At 37.9% G+C, this 21685-nt stretch overlaps 1 protein-coding gene across 1 annotated transcript in view; it reads left to right on the top strand.

Moving 5' to 3' along the window:
- GRIN2A (glutamate ionotropic receptor NMDA type subunit 2A) overlaps positions 1-21685 on the top strand; it is a 156842-nt gene that overhangs the window by 73344 nt on the left and 61813 nt on the right. The window contains 1 exon segment of the mRNA XM_053991981.1: positions 18791-19385. Coding sequence (XP_053847956.1) covers positions 18791-19385 — 595 coding nt within the window.

Below are 21685 nucleotides of genomic sequence, written 5' to 3'. Positions count from 1 at the left end.
AGACCCTAAGAGAGAAATTGAGGGTTTTATGGAACACTTTTTCCCCATGTCAAAACCTCTCCAACCTCACTGACTCCTATTTAGATCCTGTAAAACTGGAAGTCAGGTTTTTCAAACTGTGATTTAGATCTGCCAACATGTTTATTTTATAATTAAAAATAATAAACAATACTGTGAAAGAACAAAGTAAAAGACTGGGGTGCAGTTGTCGGAATTTTCACTGGAGTTCTGCTGAGGCTGCTGCTGCCCAGAGCCCTGTGGTGAGGAGCAGGAGGGGGCTGGCTATGCAGGAGCCAGTCCTGCAGTCCTGGTGTGCTTTGTGCTCCCTCTGGTACCTGCTTTGCAGTCGAAGCACTGCCTCGTGCAGCCTGGACATTCTGAATTTAAACACCTGCTTAATGAGGAGTGCTAGGAGTGATACAGGACTTGCTCAGCTTTAATTGTGAACCTGTTTTGTCTTTTCCTTGATCCATTAGACAGCCTGGCTCATCCAGGCAGGCTGGCACAATAAATTCTGAGAGGAGAGAGTCCTCCATGGATGTGCGACAAGCTCTGCATCTCTGCCTGAGCCGCTTTGTAATCACTGCCATCTAATCAGTGCTGCTCTTCTAATCTAAAAATGAAGGTTTCCTGTTTGCTAAAAATTTAGTAATTCCAGTCAGGCATTTTATCTTAACCTACAAGGAACAGATAACAGCATGTGGCAGTTTTTGGTCAAGCAAAAGCAATCACAAAATTTATTATTGCGTTTGGGGTCTCATTCAAGCTGTTCCTAAGGTGGATGTCCTCAGCTAAACCTTCTATGCAATGAGCTTCCCCCAAAAACTCAAATGGCTTTAAACTCTATTCTAATGACTAGAGGTTTCTAAAAATGTGTTAAACAGCAAAAATTGGAAACATTTCAAAGAGAGGACAGAAACAGGAAAGGTTTATATGGTAATTTCCCAGGAATCACTTTTCTAAGATGTGATTACTCTGTTTGCTTTGCTTTCGTTCAACAGGATAATTACAGACAGACGTGTTGGGATAAACTCCTCTATGTTTAGGAATCATTGAAGCACTGTAATGCTATGATTATGGAAAGCCTGTAAATTAGCTATGAGCACTACAGAAATCATCAGTGTGGCTCAGCACACATGGGGTTCAACACCCACAAACTGGCTTTTCTTGCTGAAAATGATGTTTTTGTTTGTTTCAAATGCACTGTGGGTCACTTGGGAGCTATGTCTTTCTTCCACTTCTAATTAAAACAACTCATTTAAAACAGGAGGAATTTAATTTTCCCTTAATTATTTGTAAAAAGCCCAAAAGTGATTTTTGTCACAGCCTTTAATGACAGAAGAAAATGCCTTCCACAAAACATCAAGGCTCTTCATCCAGGAAAGCATTATGCCAGCAGTTTTTTAAAAGGAGTCCTTCACAGATCTGAAAATTAGGAATTCACCTTTTTTAAAGTGTAAAGAAAGAGATTTGCACCCTTTTTGTTCCAAGGCAATGGATACTTGCTTTCTTTCAGCAAAAATGAATGTTTTCTATTCCTGGGTATCAAACAGCTAAGCACACAGGTACTGCACGGCTTTAAATAGCAATTCGGAATGTCAGAATTTTCTGCTCTGAGATTGTCATGTATGGAAAAGAGGGCATGCCAGATCTGCATAGATGAAGAGAAAGTGTTAAGTTTTGTGGGTTTTGACTTTTTGTTTACCACTTTGCAAGGTTGGTAAAAAAACTAAAAAAAAGAAGAAAGCTTATGTGTCATTTCATTTCATAAATGAACCATAATGTGCTATTTGCTATTCAAGAAACCCTAGAATGTGGTTGGGTTATGTTTGGAAGTTATGACCACATGCCACTTCATTTATAATCCTGTCATTAAACTCCAGCAGTCCCCACTCCCTCCCTCAGCACCTCCTGAAGACAGTACCTGGGTTTTTGTATCAATTTTTTCCTGAGCCAGGTGTGAATAGTTGAACACTTCTGAGACTGTTAATGGTGATGAATGTGATACACTGATCATAAGAAAAAGACCTTTGTGTTTTGGAGAAACATACTCCTAACATGATAATGACTATACTGGGATCCTCTGTAGATCTAGAAATAAAGACGTTGTTTAGGGTAAAATGTTATGGGAAAAGCTTTTGTAATTTGTCACAGGTAGTAAGTTGTGTATTTGCTTTCCTTTCATTATGAGTGCAGGTTTTACAGCCATGGATGCTGACCAGCTGTAGAATCATTGGAGATTTTGTATGTTTTTGCTGTTTTGGGATTTTGCTTCTGAAAAACTGCTTGAAATATTATTTTGGAAATTGATGAAGTCTAAAAGAACAGCCCTGCAATCTCTGTATGCTTGATCTGCATGATGTGTTATGAAATTTGCTACTCCTTTCTGTAGTATTTCATCAGTCTGCCTGTGTGCAAGTGTAGTAAAGCTAAGTTAAATTTCTGTGGGTACACAGAGTATTACTGACATGAAAGACAAGCATGAAAGCGCTGTGGAAGAATTGTAGCCTGAAGAAAATTTCAGCCAGTCCACTTTCATTAACTTTAAATGGCCTTGGCAAGTCTGAGGTGTAATCTAGAGAGAAACTTGGAAGGCAGGAGGACTGCAGAAAGGGAACTGGGATGTGAAGAGGAATTGTGAACCGGGTTGGAGAGGGAATATGCACAGAGCTCAGAACATGACCTGGATTCTGAACAAAACAAGCAACAAAATGCTTTATCCCTTCTTACCTTCAATACAAGTCTTCAAACCTTTCATCCAGATTACAGCTGTTGTTGCTATTCCAGTGCTTAATTTGGCTGATGGGTAAATTATAGGTAATGTTCTTCTGGTTGTAATGAGCTAAAATCACTGTTCTTACCCTCTTCTGGAAAACTACTGAAATAGCTCTGACAGTATGAAACTTGGTTAAAATCAAGTCTGATACTTCGGCTTTTAATGACTAAAGTAGTAAATGTCTTTGTTTCTGTAGTGGTTCCATAGTTTCTTCAAATTATTTATAAACTCTTAAATTATCACTATGTCTGGAGTGTGACAGGAGGAATATGTTGTTGCTGTATATATGTATATAAGCATGTAGGTATTTTGGGTATCAATGGGATTCTTACATTGATAATGTAAGTTTGATGAATTATACATGCTATTGTTCATATTTTTTTACATGCACTAGGTGTATTATGTAACAAACAGAGCCCACAGATTTGTTCTAAACCAGATTTTTATTACATGGCCTCCAAATGTTGGATGGAACCTACGAATGTATAATGGTGTACCTTGGAAAAGACAGAGTATCTGCAGGGAAATAAACAGCTTTATGACCTTCTAGAATGTTCTTCGTTGAGAAGCAGATTATTCCAGAGGTTCTTGTAGTTGCAGTCGTTACTTTAAATCCTGTAACTGCAGCCAGTTGTTGCCACTTACCCATAACACTCAAACTGACTGGGATCTGGTGAGCAGGCTGTTGTGCAAGAGGGAAGTATGCTAATCATGCATAATGAACTGTCATGACCTTATGTTTGGGAAGTGACAGATGACATTTTGGCATCTGTTCTGGTGGAAATTACTTGTTAGTCTCTTGGCTTATTCCCTTGATGTAGTTGTACTCAGCACGTTCTGTTGATTGCACTGATTAATTGGTTGCATCATTAGCATTTGGTTTTAAATGTCCACGTTTTCAGATTTTTCTGCAAAGACATATAAGAAAACCCACAACAAAACAACGAAAACCGAAAGAAAGAACCAAAACAACAAGGTACTTTTGATGCTGGCCTGCACAACCAAGTGAGAAATACCAAGGGGTGGTCAGAGAGCTGTGCTGTCTTCCAGTGTAGCAGCATTAGGTGGACTGCCTGTTCAAAGTGTGGAAAGATAATGTTGTATCTTTATGTTGGGCAGGAAAACCAAAGATTAAATAGTTAACTTACTATTTTTTTTCTGATTTGGGCAGGAATTCGTCCTAAGTGTTGAAGCTACTACTTGGTGAGGGTGGGAAGAGGTCTGAGTGTAACATGTTAAGAAAACATAGAAATGTTTAAATACTTTGGGAAATTACCTAATATTCATTCACATGAAGGCATGGGCTTCATCATGTACCTGTGTGCATTTAACAATTTTCTGAAAGAAACTGAAGAGATGACAAATCTCTCTCAAATTCCCAGATAGTGATGTTAGCAATCAGGCCCAATTTGTATCTCTTCTGTTTGAGAACATTTTTAGCATTGTCTTCCCAAATTCCTCTCCTTGTTGTATTGCAATTGATACAAATAAGTTGATGAGAACATCCCTTATGCATCCATTTAATTTCCACAGGCACCAAGGTATGCACAAATACCATTGCTCAGCTGAGTGCTCAGTTTAATTTGGTGGTCTCATTTTCAAGTAATATTTTGAGTCCTTCTTTATGGAGAGGCCATACTTTTCCATAAATGCTAATTTCCACTAGAGTGTCAAGCATCTGTATATGAATTTATGTATGTTATGTTTATTTATACATAATTCCATGCTTTGTGTTGAATTTTGCTCATGAATAGTTTATAAAATCTGTTCTTAGGGGTTTAGGTGAGCTTGTAAGAAATAACAATTTTTCATAGAAAAAACAAATGGGATGTTGTAACTGATCACCACAAGCTGATATTTACATAGAGAGCAAGAACACGTTAGTATGTCTTGTTTCTATGGAGTGACTGTATAATAATAAATTTAACTCCTTAATGAGATTGGTTGGGCAAAAAATTACAAGGAAAATATGCTGCTTAATCTTCTGGAGGGTAATGAAACTGCAGAAGTCTTCTGGTGTAAATAATACTACACATATAGTATAAGATTTAGTATGTACAACACAGTTTATTTTACAAGCTTGATTTTTTTTTTAATTAGACATTAATAGAATTTATAGTTTTTAATTTTTATTCCACAATCAGATTGTGTTACTGAGACACTAAGATAATTTAAATCAAGTTATAGCCTGTATTATGGGCATCAAATGCAACACATCATCATCCATATGTACTAAAAAAACCTCTTTTAGTAAAAAACCCACTTTTAGACCAGACATCACTTGAAAGAGATTAGAAACTATTTCTGTATGGATGTGTTTAAGACATTTCATGAGGTGGGGCATTGTGACATGATTTGTGCTAAACTATTCCATCTTTTGTTTGAGATAAGTAAATCTTCCGGGAGGAAAGATTTACAAGGATATGCCTTATTCTGTCTCACTCTAAGGCTTACTCCTTATTACAGAGGAAACCTGTTATATCTTGGGAACTGAGAGCTGTTGAAATGTAGCTTTTGTGAAAATCCCGATTTATGATCCAGTCATTTTACAATTGCAGTTTGAAATGACAGACATTAGTCCTGGCTAAGCTACATTATGGAGAGTAATGGACAATTATTGCTGTAATTGAGTGAGTTAAACTTTTATTGGCTCTCACTAATTTTATTTTAAATTGTGTTATTATTAGTATTTGTTTATTAATAAGGGTGATTAACTTGAAGAAATGGGCTTTTGTAAATGGCATTCCTTAGCTGTTTGTGATTTGTGTCTGGTCACCTGTCACATTGCATTACTTCTGCTCTGAGCTTTTCTATATTTTCTGAAAATGAGCATGAATTCAAATGACAGGAATTCCTGTTTGTGTTTTCAAATGAAAATGTTTCATTTAGAATTGGATAAAAAAATTCATGTGTAATACTTTCATTGAGAACCAGTGGTTGTCCAAATTTTTACTAATAGTAATCCACAAACAGTGAAAGGAAATATTTGCTGATACCCGTGAGGGAGTTAATTTGTTTTGCAGTGCTCATCTATTTCCAACATGCTGAATGTTTGTCTGTGGCTCTGTGCCAGCTCTGGACAGCAGAACTGGTATAAGATGTGTTGGAAGTAGCTCAGCTGTCACCAGAAATGGCTTTTGGAGGCAATGTTCCAGATGAAATTTTAACTTGTGGGACACCTGGTAGGGGGTCAGAACTCACCTGACTCCTCCTGTCTTGTGGTGCTTTCCAACATCTATGCTTCTTGTCCAGGCCTATAAAGGGGAACTGTTCCCTCTCCAGTGGGTGGAATTTTGCTTCTCTCCTCCACTCTTGTTATCCAAGATCCTTTGAGTAGCTCAGGGATTCTGAATTCCTTGCCAGTGATTTTGCAGTTTGTGCCAGGCAAGCTGAGCAGAGAAGATCCCTGCTGTGGGATGTTGGCCCATTCCCTGCAGCACGTGTTTGGTGACACAAACATGGTCATTTGTTCTGTGTGTGGTTTATGGAGATGCTTTTGTCCTGAGTACCCTGCTCCTGACCTGATCTTTAGCAACCCAATTTCCTCCCATGGTGAGGCAGGACCAGAAGGGAGCTTTCCTCTACATGAGCGTGCTCCTGCTCCTCTCTGGGGTTTCTAATGGACTGACAGACTGTTGCCATGTAGGAAGAGCTGTCTGCCCATCAGGAGGAATGGCAGGTCTCATGGGATTGTCCAGGTATCCATCTCCTCAAGAGCTTCACCTGGGCGAGCAGTGCCACTTTCTGTGGAATGGAGCATGCTGAGCAGTATGGCAAAGATTGTACATCTCAGTTTTCTTTTCTTTCCCAATGTTCAATACATACTCTGCAGAAAGACGGTCTTATTTAGTAGGGGTTTGAAAAATCAGCACTTTTCTCCCTAATGTGAGCTGCATCTGCCCCTGAACACAGAACAATCCCTGCTTGCTCCAGAAGATTGTCTTCCTTGCAGAGAAGGTGGAGATTTGGTACAGCTTAATTATTTGGGTTTTTAAAATTATCTGTTAATGTAACATGAAGTATTATTACCTGACAAACTTGAAATCACATTGCTTATATACAGAGAATTATGAGTCACTGAGAGGAAAGTCAGAACTGCCTAGTGAGAGCTGTGCACTGACATCTTCTCCTGTTCTTCCACATTTCACCTGTATTTCAGGAGTTCTTGTAGAATATATTGCAATATATTGCAAGGAATCAGATCATAGCTTTTATCTTTTCCTTTCTGGTATTACATCCCAGCAAGTCGTTGTGAAGATCAATCCTAAATTACTTAATGACATGTTTAATAATGGTGAAATAATACACCTGCTGGGAACATCAGGTATCGGGTGGAAATGGCTGGGATGCTGCTTTCAAGTCAGTAATTTTCAGACTGGATTTTCAATATCATACGTTCTTTCTAAAGGACCTGCAAAAGAAAAGCAGTCTTTGTACTTTTTTGCTGTTCCAGAGTATGGCACTGGGGACACAGACAAATGGAGATGGAACAATTTAAGGGGAAGCACATTCCCTTGTGCCCTTACACTGAAATATGAACTGCAACTGCTACTTCCTTAACAAGCTTTGTTGCATAAGGTCCCCAAAATGTAACAAGTACTCATCTTTTATGTGTGGAACTGAAAGCTTTTAACAACTTGTAAGAACAGGTGTTTTGTTTGTTACTCATCCCACACAAAAGGGTTTTTTCCAAAGGAACCCAAAGGATTGGCATCTAAATCCCTTTGTTCTGTTAATAAAAATGATCAAGAACTCCCACTTTGTGCTTGTAGAGAAACTATTTCAGTTGACTGAGCATGAAAATCTTTTCTGAGGACACACAGAATAGCAAAAATAAACCGGGCATGGATGAACCCTCACGTTTGTGCAGATGCTCCTTTCTGCTTAAGCAAACCCTGAAAACTTTTGAGCACGCTGAGCTCCCATTGAACTTAGATGTGATGGCATTTGCAATTTAATTGCACAATGGATATTGAAAAAAATCTAACTGTTGTTGCATATACCAAGATTAGCTACAAGCCTTTTTTTGTTTCATGCCTAGGTTAGAAAAACTCAAAAGTATAATTTCATATTTTCACAGAAATCCATGGAGGTAATTTATTCTTTTTGGTATTGTACCTATCCAGGAAAATGCTGCATGCTTTGTGTTGTTAAATGCAACTAATCAAAATTTCTGAGCTTAAAACCATCAACCCATATAATAACTTTTGCTACTTATTTGTGTTCAGTACAAGGATTATGATGTTTCTCTCTTCAAAGATATTGTGCAGGTTAAGGAAAATGTCTTCATTCCTCTTCACATTGTACAAAAATGTTTTTTTTTTTAATAGCTGGAAATGAGATACTCAGTGTGCTGTAGCACTGCAGCATTTACAGTGTGTGGTATGACTGATAAATTTATAATAATTTCTAGAAAGAATTACTATGCCTTGTAAGGAGATAAATAGTATTTGGAACATTTCCTTTCTTGATGTTATGTTTTCCCTCTGATATTAACTGTAAATCAGAGCCATGCTTAAAGATATTTTGCCTCTGCATAACTAAGGAAAAGTAACAAGCTAAGCTATTTCACAGAAGTAGTTTTACTGCCCATGGAAAGTCTCAGTAATTTGAATGTATGTTGGTAAAGCTTTTCTGCCTGGAGTATTATTTGCTTATGGGAATAATGCTTGGGAAATCTCTTGATGTGTGATATTCTTGCAACTAAATAGGTTGGTGCATCCTTAAATAGAACGCCAAAAAGAAAATGTAGATTTAAGTCAAATGTGTGGAACAGTGTGGGTAGTCAGAAAAGTAGATGCATTAGAGTTTTTTGTCTGCACATTTCTGTTGCATTACCTCACCCTTCATCACAGAATGCGCTGAATGCTTATGTCCTTATCTGGATTGCACAGTGATGGGGGAAACTGTTGGATCTGCCTGCAGCTGAATTCCACAGCCTTCCTGTGTTCCTTCTGGTGTGGATGCAGTAGCTCTGAGCACTGGAGCCCTTGCAACTGCTTTAGCACAGATGTGGTTTGTTTTGTGATTGTTCAAAGGCTCTGCAGTGAGTACCAGTGAAATACCGTTCATTGTTGGTGTATTTTGTGCTGCCTTCTTATCAGTAGGATTAATTCTAGGATAAGCAGTTAGTCACCCTCTCCTCTTGAGCTAGGGCAATACGTAAGTAGGGATTTAGATCACATATCAGAAATTTTGTAACTGAACTTGCTTCTGACCTGCTGCTCTTAAATGTAGAATGGAAAAGGAAATTCACTTCTAGATTGATGGGCTGATCCCTCACTCTGAGAAAGCCTGTCACATCTATTAGCATAACACAAGAGCAGCTGCAGTTTTGCCCAGAGGCCGAAGACGGTGCCTGAAGAGGAGAATATAAAGGATAAGCATAAATGGAACTTCCCTTGAGTACAGTCACTTCTTCAGATGTGCTGATTGTACCTCAGAGCAGAGGAGCATATTCAGCATTGTGAAACACTTCTTCCAAGAAGAATTTAAAAGCAGTATATGTTCTTTGGGTGAGTTACAAGGGTTTTGTCACTCTGCTTTCCCAAGGCAGGTGAGTCAGGTTTGTTCCTCTTCTTGTTTAGCACCCAGACTACTTGGGGAACCAAAATGCCTGTCTTCTTGATGAGATCAAGAGTCTTCAATCTCTTATCTTCCTCTGATACTTAAATTTATCCTACAAATCTCTGTTGCCATGGAAAGCTGCTTAGAATGGCTCCCTTGAACTCTGCTCAGCCTTCCACTTAAAAATTTCCCTTCCCATCTGTCTGTTTGCCCTCCCCAGCTTGTCTCTGGCTGTTGAGTTTCTCTCTTTGTCCAGTGCTGCTGAAGCAGATTCACAGAGGTGCTGGCCCAAGATTTCTGGCTCATCAAGGAAAAGCACAGTTACAAGCACACGGTAGAAAATGAAATTGGCTTTATATTTCTTTTATTCCCCGAATGTTTTATACTCACCATTTGGTGAAAGGGGGTGGAGGAGGAGGTTGTTTGTTACCTTCGTTTTTACTTGCTAAGTGGAGATGTATGGAAATGACTTAGTTAATGGTTTTCTGGCTTCTCATCCTCAACACAAGTGAGAAGTATTTTAACACTCAGTTGAGGCCAAATGTTTTCAGATAAGGAGATGATGTCTTAAGGCATTTTTATTTATATTCAATTATGCTTATCTTTCTGTATAGTGTATGACATTTATGCACACGTGCAATGCATACTATAAGTAAACAGCCTGTTTGGCTTAATTCAGCTGCTATTAAATGATAAATTGCCATTAATTTTGGATTTAATGCTGAATTCTTGGCCATAGTATATTTAAGTGTTATTTTGGGTATGTAAGGTTTTGATTCTGTTTATAGGGTTAATAAGATTGGATACTGTTATTTTAAAAGCTCCTAATGGCAAAAGCTGTAAATTTTCATAACTTTTGTCCATGTGTGAGCTGTAAGTGGTTTGATATTGTAGGATTTTCTTGTGCAATACTTGTACTAGAGAAGAGATTTGAACAGAGAATTAAACTTATCCTCAACCACCCTAAATCCTTGTTCTAAGCAACTTTTCCTCTAGGTTGAGGTATACAATATGTATGAAAATGACATTTTAAAGTCATATAATTATTCAAAATGCTTAGTGTCTTGCATACTAAATACCTGGAATGAAAATTTGTTCCAGGGAGGAATTATTGCATAGCATTGATTTTTGAATGATTCCATAAGCTATTCAGACCACTTACACTTTTTGATTGCACAGCAATAGTAATATAAACACATCAAATTTTACTTAGCTAAAATATTACCATATTATATTTTAATTTAGCAGATACCCAAGAAGATGTCAAGTAAATTGGATTCTAGCATATTCTGTGGATGGCTCACAGAAACTTGTGTGCAGGTTTAAACTTATGGCTGTGGTAGAGTGAAGTCAATATGGGTAACTGATCCTAAAAAGAAAATAAATTAGGCTGGTGCTGTAAAAAGCTGTTAATCAGACAAAATGTGACCACTGTGCTTTTTAAAAACTTTTGATACAATCCTTGGGGGCAGTAAAGTATGTAAGTCTTAACTATTACAATAAAATTTTATTTACTGAAAACCGAAACAATATCAATTGGCAAGCTTCAATTCTTATTTGAAGAGGAAGATAAAGCACTGTTTCTCAGTGCTTATTTGGAGTTGCTTGGAAATTTTAGAATCTTCCTTTGTGTCAGAGATCCATCTGACTTACCAAAACCTGGCTATCTGGGATTCATTTTGAAACTGGTTAAACCCCATGTGCAGGCCTTATTTCAGGAAGCATAGCCATTATCAGGAGGATTGTTTTCAAGATTAATAATTAGACCTAGCTGTCTGCTCTGAGAAATAATATAACTCACTGTAACCTAAATGCTTTGCTTTTATATCCATTTAAGTTCCCCAAAATGCCCATGAATCATGAGAAGCTCACCTGTGATGGCCTTATGGGAGCAGATGCGATTCAAAGTGAATGAACTAATTGATTTGATAGATAATTCTCCACAGTCACAGAGTGCAACTGGAGGAAGGTGAGGTATTCCCCATAGCCCAGTATGTTGTTTTGGTAGTAAGAAGCAGAGTGATATAAAACAAAGGGAACACTGGAAAATAAAACCCCAGTGGAATATGAGACATAGAGGGGATGAACAGTCTATATACAAAGATTTTTATTTATTTTCTAGACATCTGTCCAGCTTATTTGGTTGGTATCCTTCATACATCATATGTGTTTATGGTATTTTATTTCAAGATATGAATTATGTGAGTTATAAGGAACTACCAGTACTAGGAGATGAAGGTTAACTAGATTTTTCCTTTCTTAAAATGCTTCTGTGTATCCCTGCTGGAATTCCTGAGTCTTGGCCTTTCATTGGGCTAATTTGCAAGCCCACTGATGCTCTCTTAATGCTTTTTATTTGACACCTGGTGAATTGCCTTCTATGAGGCTGAAAAATGTTTTTTGTTTCCAAAAATGCACCTAGGCTTTCTACCTTCCGACAAGTGCATTTTGATAGTTTTGCAGTAAAATCGTGGTTTGGGGTTGCATTGCATTATTTCATTGTTTCTTTTTCTCAGCTGAGTAGGTGACCTGAACAAGTCACCCTCACTGTGTTCTAAACTTTCTCATGTTGCCATGGGGAGAGCTGGAACAGGACCCCATCTTTTTTCCTAATGCTGTCACCAAAGCTTTGTTTTGGTGTCTCAGTTGTAAATTGTTGGCAGATGAACATTCCCACACAGCAGAAAGCCAGTTACTTTCACCACTATTAACTGGAGTAACTTCAGAGCAATTGCTTTTCCTGTCTTTGGAAAGTCCTTAATTTTCCCGATTGCTCTCCCATTATTCACGACAACTGCTTGAAGAGGTTTCACTGACAGGACAGACTCAAGAGCTCTCCACGTGAACTCAGGTGTTCCTTGAGGTGAAAGGTGTGCTCCGTGGCTCATTTAAAGTCATTTTCCTATGGAAAATGAGATCCGGGGCTCTTCAAGAAGCTGTTTATTTACATCAGTTTAGTGACGACTATTACATGAATAAAGCAGAAGGACTTATACAAACCATGAAAAAAATCTAAATTTAAAAGAGAAATTTAAATTTAAAAAATGGCAAAGCATTTATCTGCAGTCATGGCAAGGGGCATAAGGGAAATGATACTCAGATATAATCCATCCTCCTTGCTCCCCAACATATTAGGTCAAACATGTTTATCAATATTTATTTTCTGGGTGAAATACTGACAGGAAACAAAACTTGCATACAAATCCCATAAAGGTGAAGTATTTTAAATTAGTGCTGATTACACTGATGTACAGAACAACATGACCCAGCTTGGGTTAAAGAGTCAATGATTTATATTCAAGAAATATTTGAACGTGCAAAACAAATAGATTTTTTTTTTTTTTTGAAACACTTTTTATTCTGCCTTTATTCTTTGAGGCATCAGTACTCTACTTCTTATATTTGGATTGTTTTTGACCGCAAAAGCTGCAGAATAGCTGTTACTTACCCAAATAGCAAAGCAGCTCCATATTGCCATTTTGTAGACCCAAAATTTTGCCCTTCCTCATTGAAATATTCATGGTAAACATAGTAATGCAAAACATTTCTGTAACTGTGGAATGAAAGTCTATCTAGAAAGGAAGCATCTTATTAATAAACTTTCCATCAAATGACCACCCCAAAATCCCTGCTGATTCATGTGGATCTTAGGATTTTATTGTCTGGTCACAGTCTTCTTGGCTCACTTCAGCCTTTGAAAGCATTTTTCACCTGTCTGTCCTGGTTGATCAGGAACTCACACTGAGCCACCACCATTTCCAGTGTTTGAACAATCTGTGAAAGAAAACCCAGATGGTGAGTGAGCTCCAGCCCAGGAATGGCTCATGAGCTCTGTGCAAAACTAGTCATCTTCCATAATTAAGTTATTTCACTGTAATCACATATTGAGTTACTTTCATTAGACATGACACTCTATTTTTTGAAAATGTAAAGGATCAAACCCAGGTGACTTTGCTATGATTGCTAGAAACTCTGTTCTCATTGCTTTCTCTTTGTTTATTTGCTATTCTAGTACCAAAAAAAAAAAGTGACAAACAAACTTCAGAGGTCTTGTAACAGGCCTAGATAAGCCAAATAGGTAGTATAACATTAAATGGATATATTAAAAGGGAAAAAAACCCACAGAACCTGTTATCTAGCAAAATTCTTAGGATGAAGCCATGACCTAAAAATACAGAAGTCTTTGCAAAATGAATTTCTGCAGACTCCCTCTGGAAATGGGAAAGAACGTGCTTGATTAGGCCAGTGCTAACCTTTTGAAGTCATGTTTCATTGATATTTATTCCATGAAATAAAAAAGGGGACATGTCAGATATTGGAAAGCCATAATGTTCTCCCTTGCTTTCTACTGCCCTTCTCTAACTTCAGTGTTCCTCTCCTAGAGCAAAATTTTAAAATAAAAAGTAAGGCTTTAGTTTGTCCTTTTAGTTGACCTTTATACATTTAGTGGCTGTGCATTTGCACCAGTTAAATTACAGAGTAAGAAGAATTCCACCCTTTTTCTGGCTCTGGTTTCAACATGCGTAAGGCCAGAGAGGTGACAGGTCCTTGAGAAACAAGTATTTTCTGCGTTTTGTAAGAATAAGTAAATTATTTCCACCCTCACATGTTGCTATGCTTTGTGTGGAAGTACAAATTTTTGTATAACCTCCCTCAAATTGCTCCCATGGTGATAATGGAGGAGTTTTCTCTCTGGGCACCTCAGTGAACTGTTTGCGTTGGGAATTGCCTGCTCTTATCTCTTAATGAATAGAGGCGGAATTTAATAACTTAAAGATTCAAAAATATGCAGGGTGTCTTGGAGGAAAGGTTTTCCTTTCCGCTCTTCCACTTCAGTGCTTGCATTTACTTGAAAGTTTGGTATGGGTCTGTGCCCTCCCACAAAGGAAAACCCTGTGGCTGGGGCCTGGATATTCATGGCAGAGAAATGCAATTCACTTCATGTTTACCAGGGAATCAATGCACCACTTCAAGTAATCCATGAAAAATGGTGCCAAGTTAACACCCTGCAAGATGCATGTTTTTACCTACATCTGAGATCAGAACAAATAATTTTATCCAGTATATTTTTGATGTGATGCTAAATTATTCAGTTGAATTCATGACTAACCTCTGGCTTTCGTTTTTTTTCAGTCTTTATAAAACTGACAAATAACTATGATATTTCATTAAACAGGGAACAGCTTGCACTGTGTATGGGGACCTGGCACCATATGCTATAAATCTTTATGAAAATGGGTTGTATGATTTGCAGTGGTGCAAAATCAGAGAAAAATTATTTTTGCTGATCTCTGTGAAAGAGAGTAAGAATGAAGCAATTAAGATAACGTTAAAGTCCTACTTGTAGTCCCGTCATGATAATCTTGTTGCTATTTAAATAAAATCATGCTCTGGATTGCTTTTTAAACTCTCTTTCATATTGGTTTTTCCCTTCCTGTCATAATACTGTCTTACCAGTGAAGTGACTGTCCCTCTCTTTGTCTGTGGAGTGGAAAATTGATTTGGTCCTGTGTTGACCCCAGTTTTGTTCTGGTTTAGAGTTTAATTTTCATTTAACAAAAGTTGATAATAAATATTTCTTTCCTCAACTGACCAACTCCTGCAGCCTTTTCCCTGGCAGGCACAAAGTACCACCAGGGCTTCCCTCAGCTGTTACAGCAGCTGGGAGTGGCCCCTGCTGAGCTCCTGGAAAAGTCAGAGCTGGGAAGCTAAGATGTCATGACAATAGCCGAGGATGAGATTTCCAGAGAAATATTCCTGTAATTTGCTGGAATTGGGAAGTAAAATGTGCAGTTCTGACAACAGGGACAGATTTATAGACTGGATACACTAATTAAAAACAACTTACTCTATAATATATTAATCTGTAAATGACAGCAGCAGGAGAGCTGGGCTGCTTTGTGCCCAAGCGTGGGAACGTTGAAGTGCCCTTCTCCTGCAACGACAGGATTTTGTCACATACAAAGTTCAGGAATAACATTCTGCAAGAAGCAAATTGAAGGATTACTTCCTTCTGCTGTGAAACATATGGGGAGATGTTTTGCTGTAAACTGTATACTCATGTGCAAGACAGAAAGAAACAAAAAGTTTTCATTTTCTCTTTACCTTCTATTTTCACTGCTGTTTCTTGTTCACATGGATGTGGTGGAATCTAGCTAAGAAGCTGGAAGAGAAAACTGCTTCTTCCAACTCAATATTTACTCATACCAAGTGTAACATCTTGGGGTTGTCATACTTTGAGATTTATCTTAGAAATTCCTCTGTAAAAATTTTCTTGCCCTGATAAATTGTACTCCTGCCTTGCAACCTCCACCAGTAATCTCAATAGTTGGAGACACTGAGGAATGAAAGAAAAATATTTCTGGTGTGCAGTCAAAGTACTTCTGAGATTACATCTGTATTCCTACTTCAGCAATGATTTAGATGCATGTCTCAATACATGACAAGATGACAGCTAAATGAAAATAACGGAATAATTTTGTTTTTTACAAATATCACTCTAGTTTGCATTTGAATGTAGAAAATTGGAACTTAGTTTTTTTATTACACATACGGAATTTAAGTCTGTATAAAGCAGAGGAATAATAATGCTTTTTGAAAAGAAAGCTTAAAACTCCCCAAAATGAAAGGCTCTGTAGATGTTTTAGAATACAATAGTTGAATCTGATACCGTTTCATTTATTTATTTGCTATTTCTTCACTAAATTTCCCCCTTCGCCCCCATTTAATGGATATGTCCTTGAATATTCTCCTTATAGTCATTTAAGTATCTGCTGAAGTACCTAAGGCTGCAATTTCCTCGTAATCTTCCATTTGTTTCAAATGCATTGTAAATACAGTCAGGTCTTCAGCTCCATAAAAGCATCCAGTGAAGTCAGTGCAGTTACATGGAACTTCTTCAGATGAGAATCTCACTTGTGACGTTGGTGTTTTTTCCTAACCCCAGACTTCTTTTCACTGTATAATTACAGATTTTTTCACCATTTTAATCACAAATTGATCATAGTTGCCTGATTTTGACTAGGCTTTGCATTCACAATTACAGGAAACGGGTTCTTGTAATATAGGTGTGACCTTTACGAAAACATCTGAAACTCCTTTCATAAACTGTTTTTCTAACATAATATTTACAAAAGGAAAGGATTTACTTTTATGACTTCTCTTTTGTTGTCAGCCTGCTGCAATGGTGACACAGAGCATTGGGCTCAAGACTGTTCTAAATTTCCAGGGAAGATGCTAAGGACTACTCTAGGTTAAAAATCTGTATTTACTAGTTAGAAAGGTCACACTTGGAAATGTCCATGTGATTTTTTTTTGCCCTCAAATACTTCAGTTGCCTCAGTGGAGAAGTTCCTTGTGATGCACAAAGGACCAAGGTGTATATATTGTTTGAAAGAATTATTCCATTGCTATAAAACACATAGAGAAATGGGGAAGAGTGACAGGATATGATGGATATAATCTACTTAATCTACTGTAAATGGTTTTATTTTTTACTCTAATTTAGCATAATCATAAATGGAAATCAAGATAAGAGTTGGAGAAGAAAACTGAAGTGATTGGCTTTGCATAACAGTATTTTTTATGCTCCATTAGGAGCTGCAGCAAAGTTGGATTCATGGCACTGTCTGTAGAAATCAACTTTACTTTGTAGTAGTAAAACATTAATTAAATCATTAAGTGTTGACTCTAAGCAGCTTTGCTGTATGCTGGGTTCCTCTAGCTGTGAGAGTGCCCAGATGAAAATCTTATTTGCTGGTTTTATGTATCTAGTGCAGGTCACCAGGAAATAGCTCCTAGAAGAATTCAACAATCAAACATTCCTTATTCAACTCTTCTCCAAAACATATTTTATAACATTTGTAATTAACACAAAACATTTCAAATATGTCTCTGGCATTCAGAATGAGGTACCAAAGAATCCATGGCAGATGATTTCATTACCACCAGCAGTGTGTATTTTATACCTTCAATATCAGTCTTCAGGGTCTGACACAAGTTGTAAGACTTTTATTGCTGTCAAGCTATATAAAATCCTGGTGCCAGCTTCTTAATACTAGGAAAGTAATAACACTCCTCATCTTCTATTTAAAAAAGTACAGACTGTTTTCCTGGAATAGATTTGCAGAGCTTGCAGAGCTGAGCTGTCATTCTCACTAATATTTGTATTTTTAACACCACCCTGCCATTAAATCCAAATCAATTAATCTGTTTCTGTTCCCTGCAAGTGTAAAATAGGATAGCAGTTTGTGACCATGATCACAAAACTCTTTAAATTAAAAGCACTGTATGTGTCTTCCTTCAGAAGCCTGCATAAGAAATCTTGAATGATTCATATCTTATTTTTAAATCATAAGCTTTTGTTTCCCCAGGAGTTCATGCTTTCTGTGTCTGAAAATGATGCAAATAATTTGCCTCTGCTGGTCAAGAATAAATACTGAAGTAAAATAAAAACAAAGAATTATATGGCTTCCCAAGTATACTTTAGGCACTCTAATTATTGTATGTAAATGCAGAATGTAAAATTAAAAAATAAATTTAGATCTTACAGCAACTTAGTAAAAATACACCACTGAAAGTGTTTGAAAATTTAGTGCCAACAGAATGAATTGTGCTGCCTATTTCTGATGATGTTGAAATAAGCAGCACCTGCCCTTATGCTGTATAAAATGTTACGAATTCTGTAAATCATAAGACAAATTTTAGAAACAAATCTTTGTTGGGCAACGTTACAGAGCAATTGCAGACTGAGGCCATTGTTTGAAGTTATTCCCATTTAAGTCCTTTAATGAGGACACTGACAGATTGCTGGTTGTCCTTGGAGTGCCATCCTGGTAATTCTCTCTCAGGCATCAATGGGCCGTGTGCTCTGAACAGAGCAGGACCAGCAGTGAGCTCAGTCCCTGGGGACAGAAAATCTCCTTCTGCAGAGTCTGAAAGCTTCCACCAAGTCTAGTGAACCTTGGAAATGAAGTCCCCCTCAGACATTATGTCTGGAAGTAGAGGGCTCCTCCAGCATGTATACAGCATGTGCGTTGCAGTTATTTCTGTTGTAACTACAAATTGGTGTGAGTTTGTTGGGTTGCATTCATGTGTTTACAGGAATGTAAAACTTCCTGCTGGAGAGTTGTTTAACTGTGGGTGGCTGTCCTCAGGGAGCTTCCTCTGTAGCTACTGATTTGAGTTGTTGTCTTCAAGTGATTCAGCACTTGGAAATTTCCTATATAAATATAGGTTTGATCCTTTTTGGCAAATATTTTGATTAGCTGTAAGTACCTACGATCAGTGTTGCTTACTGATGGTCTGAAAATGATAAACCACAGAAAGTTACTGGAATGCAATGGAAGTTTAGCATCTCTGGTAGAACAGAAGGCAGAATAATTAGAGGTTCTGTTCTCTTTGAAGTTGTACTAAGTTGCTGATATTTTGCTGTGTTTGGTATTCTAGGATGTCATGTCCACGTTCTTCCAGTTTGGGGCTTCCATCCAGCAAGAAGCCATTATCATGCTGAAGATCATGCAGGATTATGACTGGCACGTGTTCTCTCTGGTGACCACCACCTTCCCTGGATATCGAGATTTCATCAATGTCATTAAGACCACTGTGGAAAACAGTTTTGTGGGCTGGGACATGCAGAACGTCATCATACTCGATACTGCCTTCGGAGATGCCAAGACCCAAATTCAGCTGAAGAAAATCCATTCATCTGTCATCCTGCTGTATTGTTCCAAGGATGAAGCTGTCTACATCCTGGATGAGGCTCGCTCCCTGGGCCTTACTGGCTATGATTTCTTTTGGATAGTTCCCAGCCTGGTTAGTGGTAACACAGAAATCACTCCCAAGGAGTTTCCTTCAGGACTCATTTCAGCAGCTTATGATGAGTGGGACTACAGTTTAGAAGCTCGGGTACGGGATGGCCTTGGGGTCATTGCCACTGCTGCATCAGCCATGCTGGAAAAGTACTCCTTCATTCCTGAAGCAAGAACGAGCTGCTATGGACAACTGGAGAAAAATGACCGGCCCTCTCAAACCTTGCACAAGTAAGGATGATTGCTTTGGGTTATTTTAATCTCTTCAGCCTTGACAGTTTTCTCTTTTATTGCCACTCTATGTTTCTTGAAGGAGAATATTGTTTTTTGCTAATCCCATTGAGCCCTTTTTAAGCAGCGCTTTTCAGATGTTCCAGGAGAATGTGCAAGAGGATTTGCTGCAGTGATAGCTGTGCTCCAGGAGATTATATGTGCTGTGGAGAATAAACACTGCTCTGAATCTAGTGTAGAAGATGACAGAAATTGGTCTTAGAGGGTATGAAGCTGCGTGAACAAAATTGGACTGTTGTGTACTTTAACTATGAGGTAAAATTGCCAAAATGCTCTGGAGGCTGTGCCTGTATCACTTGCATCAGCAGGAACCTGGTCATATTTTACAAGACAAGCAATGTGCAGCATTAAAGCGCTGTCCCTGGAAATTATAGAAATATTAGAATAGTTAGGCAGCTTTTATCACATAAGAACTGAAATCTGTCCCCTTTGCTTGTAAGGGTATATTTTTGTCACCTCTAATAGAATAGCTGTGAAACTTTTAATCAGCATTAATCCGAGCTAATATAGATATTTTCTCTAAACAGTTTGTCAGATGGAACTGCCAAGCTTTAAATCACGATTCTGTTTTTGTTTTTATTATTTTCCTTTTAATTATCCCTTTTAGACATGATACTTCTGATTACTTCTATCCAAAATGTTGCATGGTAATACATTTCATTATCTGGCCTTTGAGAGGAAGTAGAATATCTTGCATATTTTTTAATAATTCTTGACAATATGGAAGCTACTAAGAAGTATTGATGACCTTTGTTCTAACCAAATAATGCAGATGAAGTGCTTTCTACAAAAAAGTAGGCACAGGAAGGAAAGTTGATGCTGATTTCAAAAAGGAGATTTTGGAACAGTTTTAATCTTGAGATGTATGTGCATATTTAGATTAGGAGTTGATTACCACACTATGTCCTGAAACAGTTGTTTTCCATGAAAACAGCATTTTTGCACACAGCATTCTTCAGAAGCTTTCTTAAAAGCAACTGAGTAAATGGATTTTAACATTTCCTTAGTAAGAACTTGCCTTTACTATGGTTGCTGGGTTTTTTGTGCTTCCTTTCCTATTTTTGAACCTCTGCCTCTAAAACTACAAATTCTCTGGAGACATTTGCAGAAACCTCACAATTCTTTTCCTAATTATTTTCATTACCAAAATAACAAAGTAATGTTCTAGTCCAGTAACTGTTTGGTACTTTCTGCTTCCTAAGCTGACCAAACTTGGGAGAAAATTCTAATACAGATTTTCAGGAATTTCTTGAATCACTTTGTAATTAATAAATGGGCACCATTTGCCCCCGTGAGTGGCTGTGTGGCCCAGCAGGGCTCTGGGACAGCTGTGGTGTGTCCCTGGTGCCAGGGCAGAGCAGGGGGAGGCACTGCTGGGGGCACTGTCCCACCCTGGCACCCCCGTGCTGGCTCTTAATGCACGTGCTGACAGTGCCAGGGAGCAGTGGAAGCATCCTGCTAACCAAATTCTGTGCCTTAACAGTAGGACCTGACCTACAAACCAAGCAGTCCACTATTAATAATTGAACTCCAGTCTCTGTGAAAGTCAAGTTGTATTCTATTGTAAGTGTTGGGGTTTAAAATACCCTTGGAAGAGACACAAAAACGTGAACCTGTTTTGATAAAGGCTCCCAACCTATTGTTTGGCTAATACACTAGTGTAGACTTGAATTAAGTATTCAGTACTCAGCATAGCTGTATTCTCTAAATAATCTTTATTTTCTCATTAAACCTGCATGAGTACAAGAATGGGGCTTGTGAGTGCTAGGGTAGTGAGATTAGACTTCACCAGGAGATTCTGCAGCATGCAGTGCATGCTGCACCCAGGAATTACTAATAGGAGAAGCTGTAGTGCACTGTGGTTAAAAAATTCACTTCCTGATGTGAAACACTGAGCTATGAAGTAAAAATACCTTTTTCTGTACTGGAGATTCTTTGAGCTTCTCCAACACCACAAGAACAAGAAGCAGGCTGTTTTTTAATTTAGAAATGTCAGAATTATACTAAAATGAATAAACTTTAAATAGTCTTTCTTATGTAATAACTCCCCAAGACTATTCCTGTCACATATAATCTGCTAGCAAGGCAAGTATATACAAGCATTTATGAGTACTAAGTAATCTTGGGGAACTGACCAGTCTCTCCATGCCAAGGTGAATTACATAAATTCACTGGACTTTCTCATTCTCATCACTAAATTTTACTTTTCTACTTTACATGAAAAAAATCAGTGCCCTAATTG

The sequence above is a fragment of the Vidua macroura genome, chromosome 16 (assembly GCF_024509145.1).
Source record: "Vidua macroura isolate BioBank_ID:100142 chromosome 16, ASM2450914v1, whole genome shotgun sequence".
Classification (NCBI taxonomy): domain Eukaryota; kingdom Metazoa; phylum Chordata; class Aves; order Passeriformes; family Viduidae; genus Vidua; species Vidua macroura.
The sequence above is the reverse complement of the archived record's forward strand: the minus strand, read 5'-3'. Positions and strand labels throughout refer to the sequence as shown.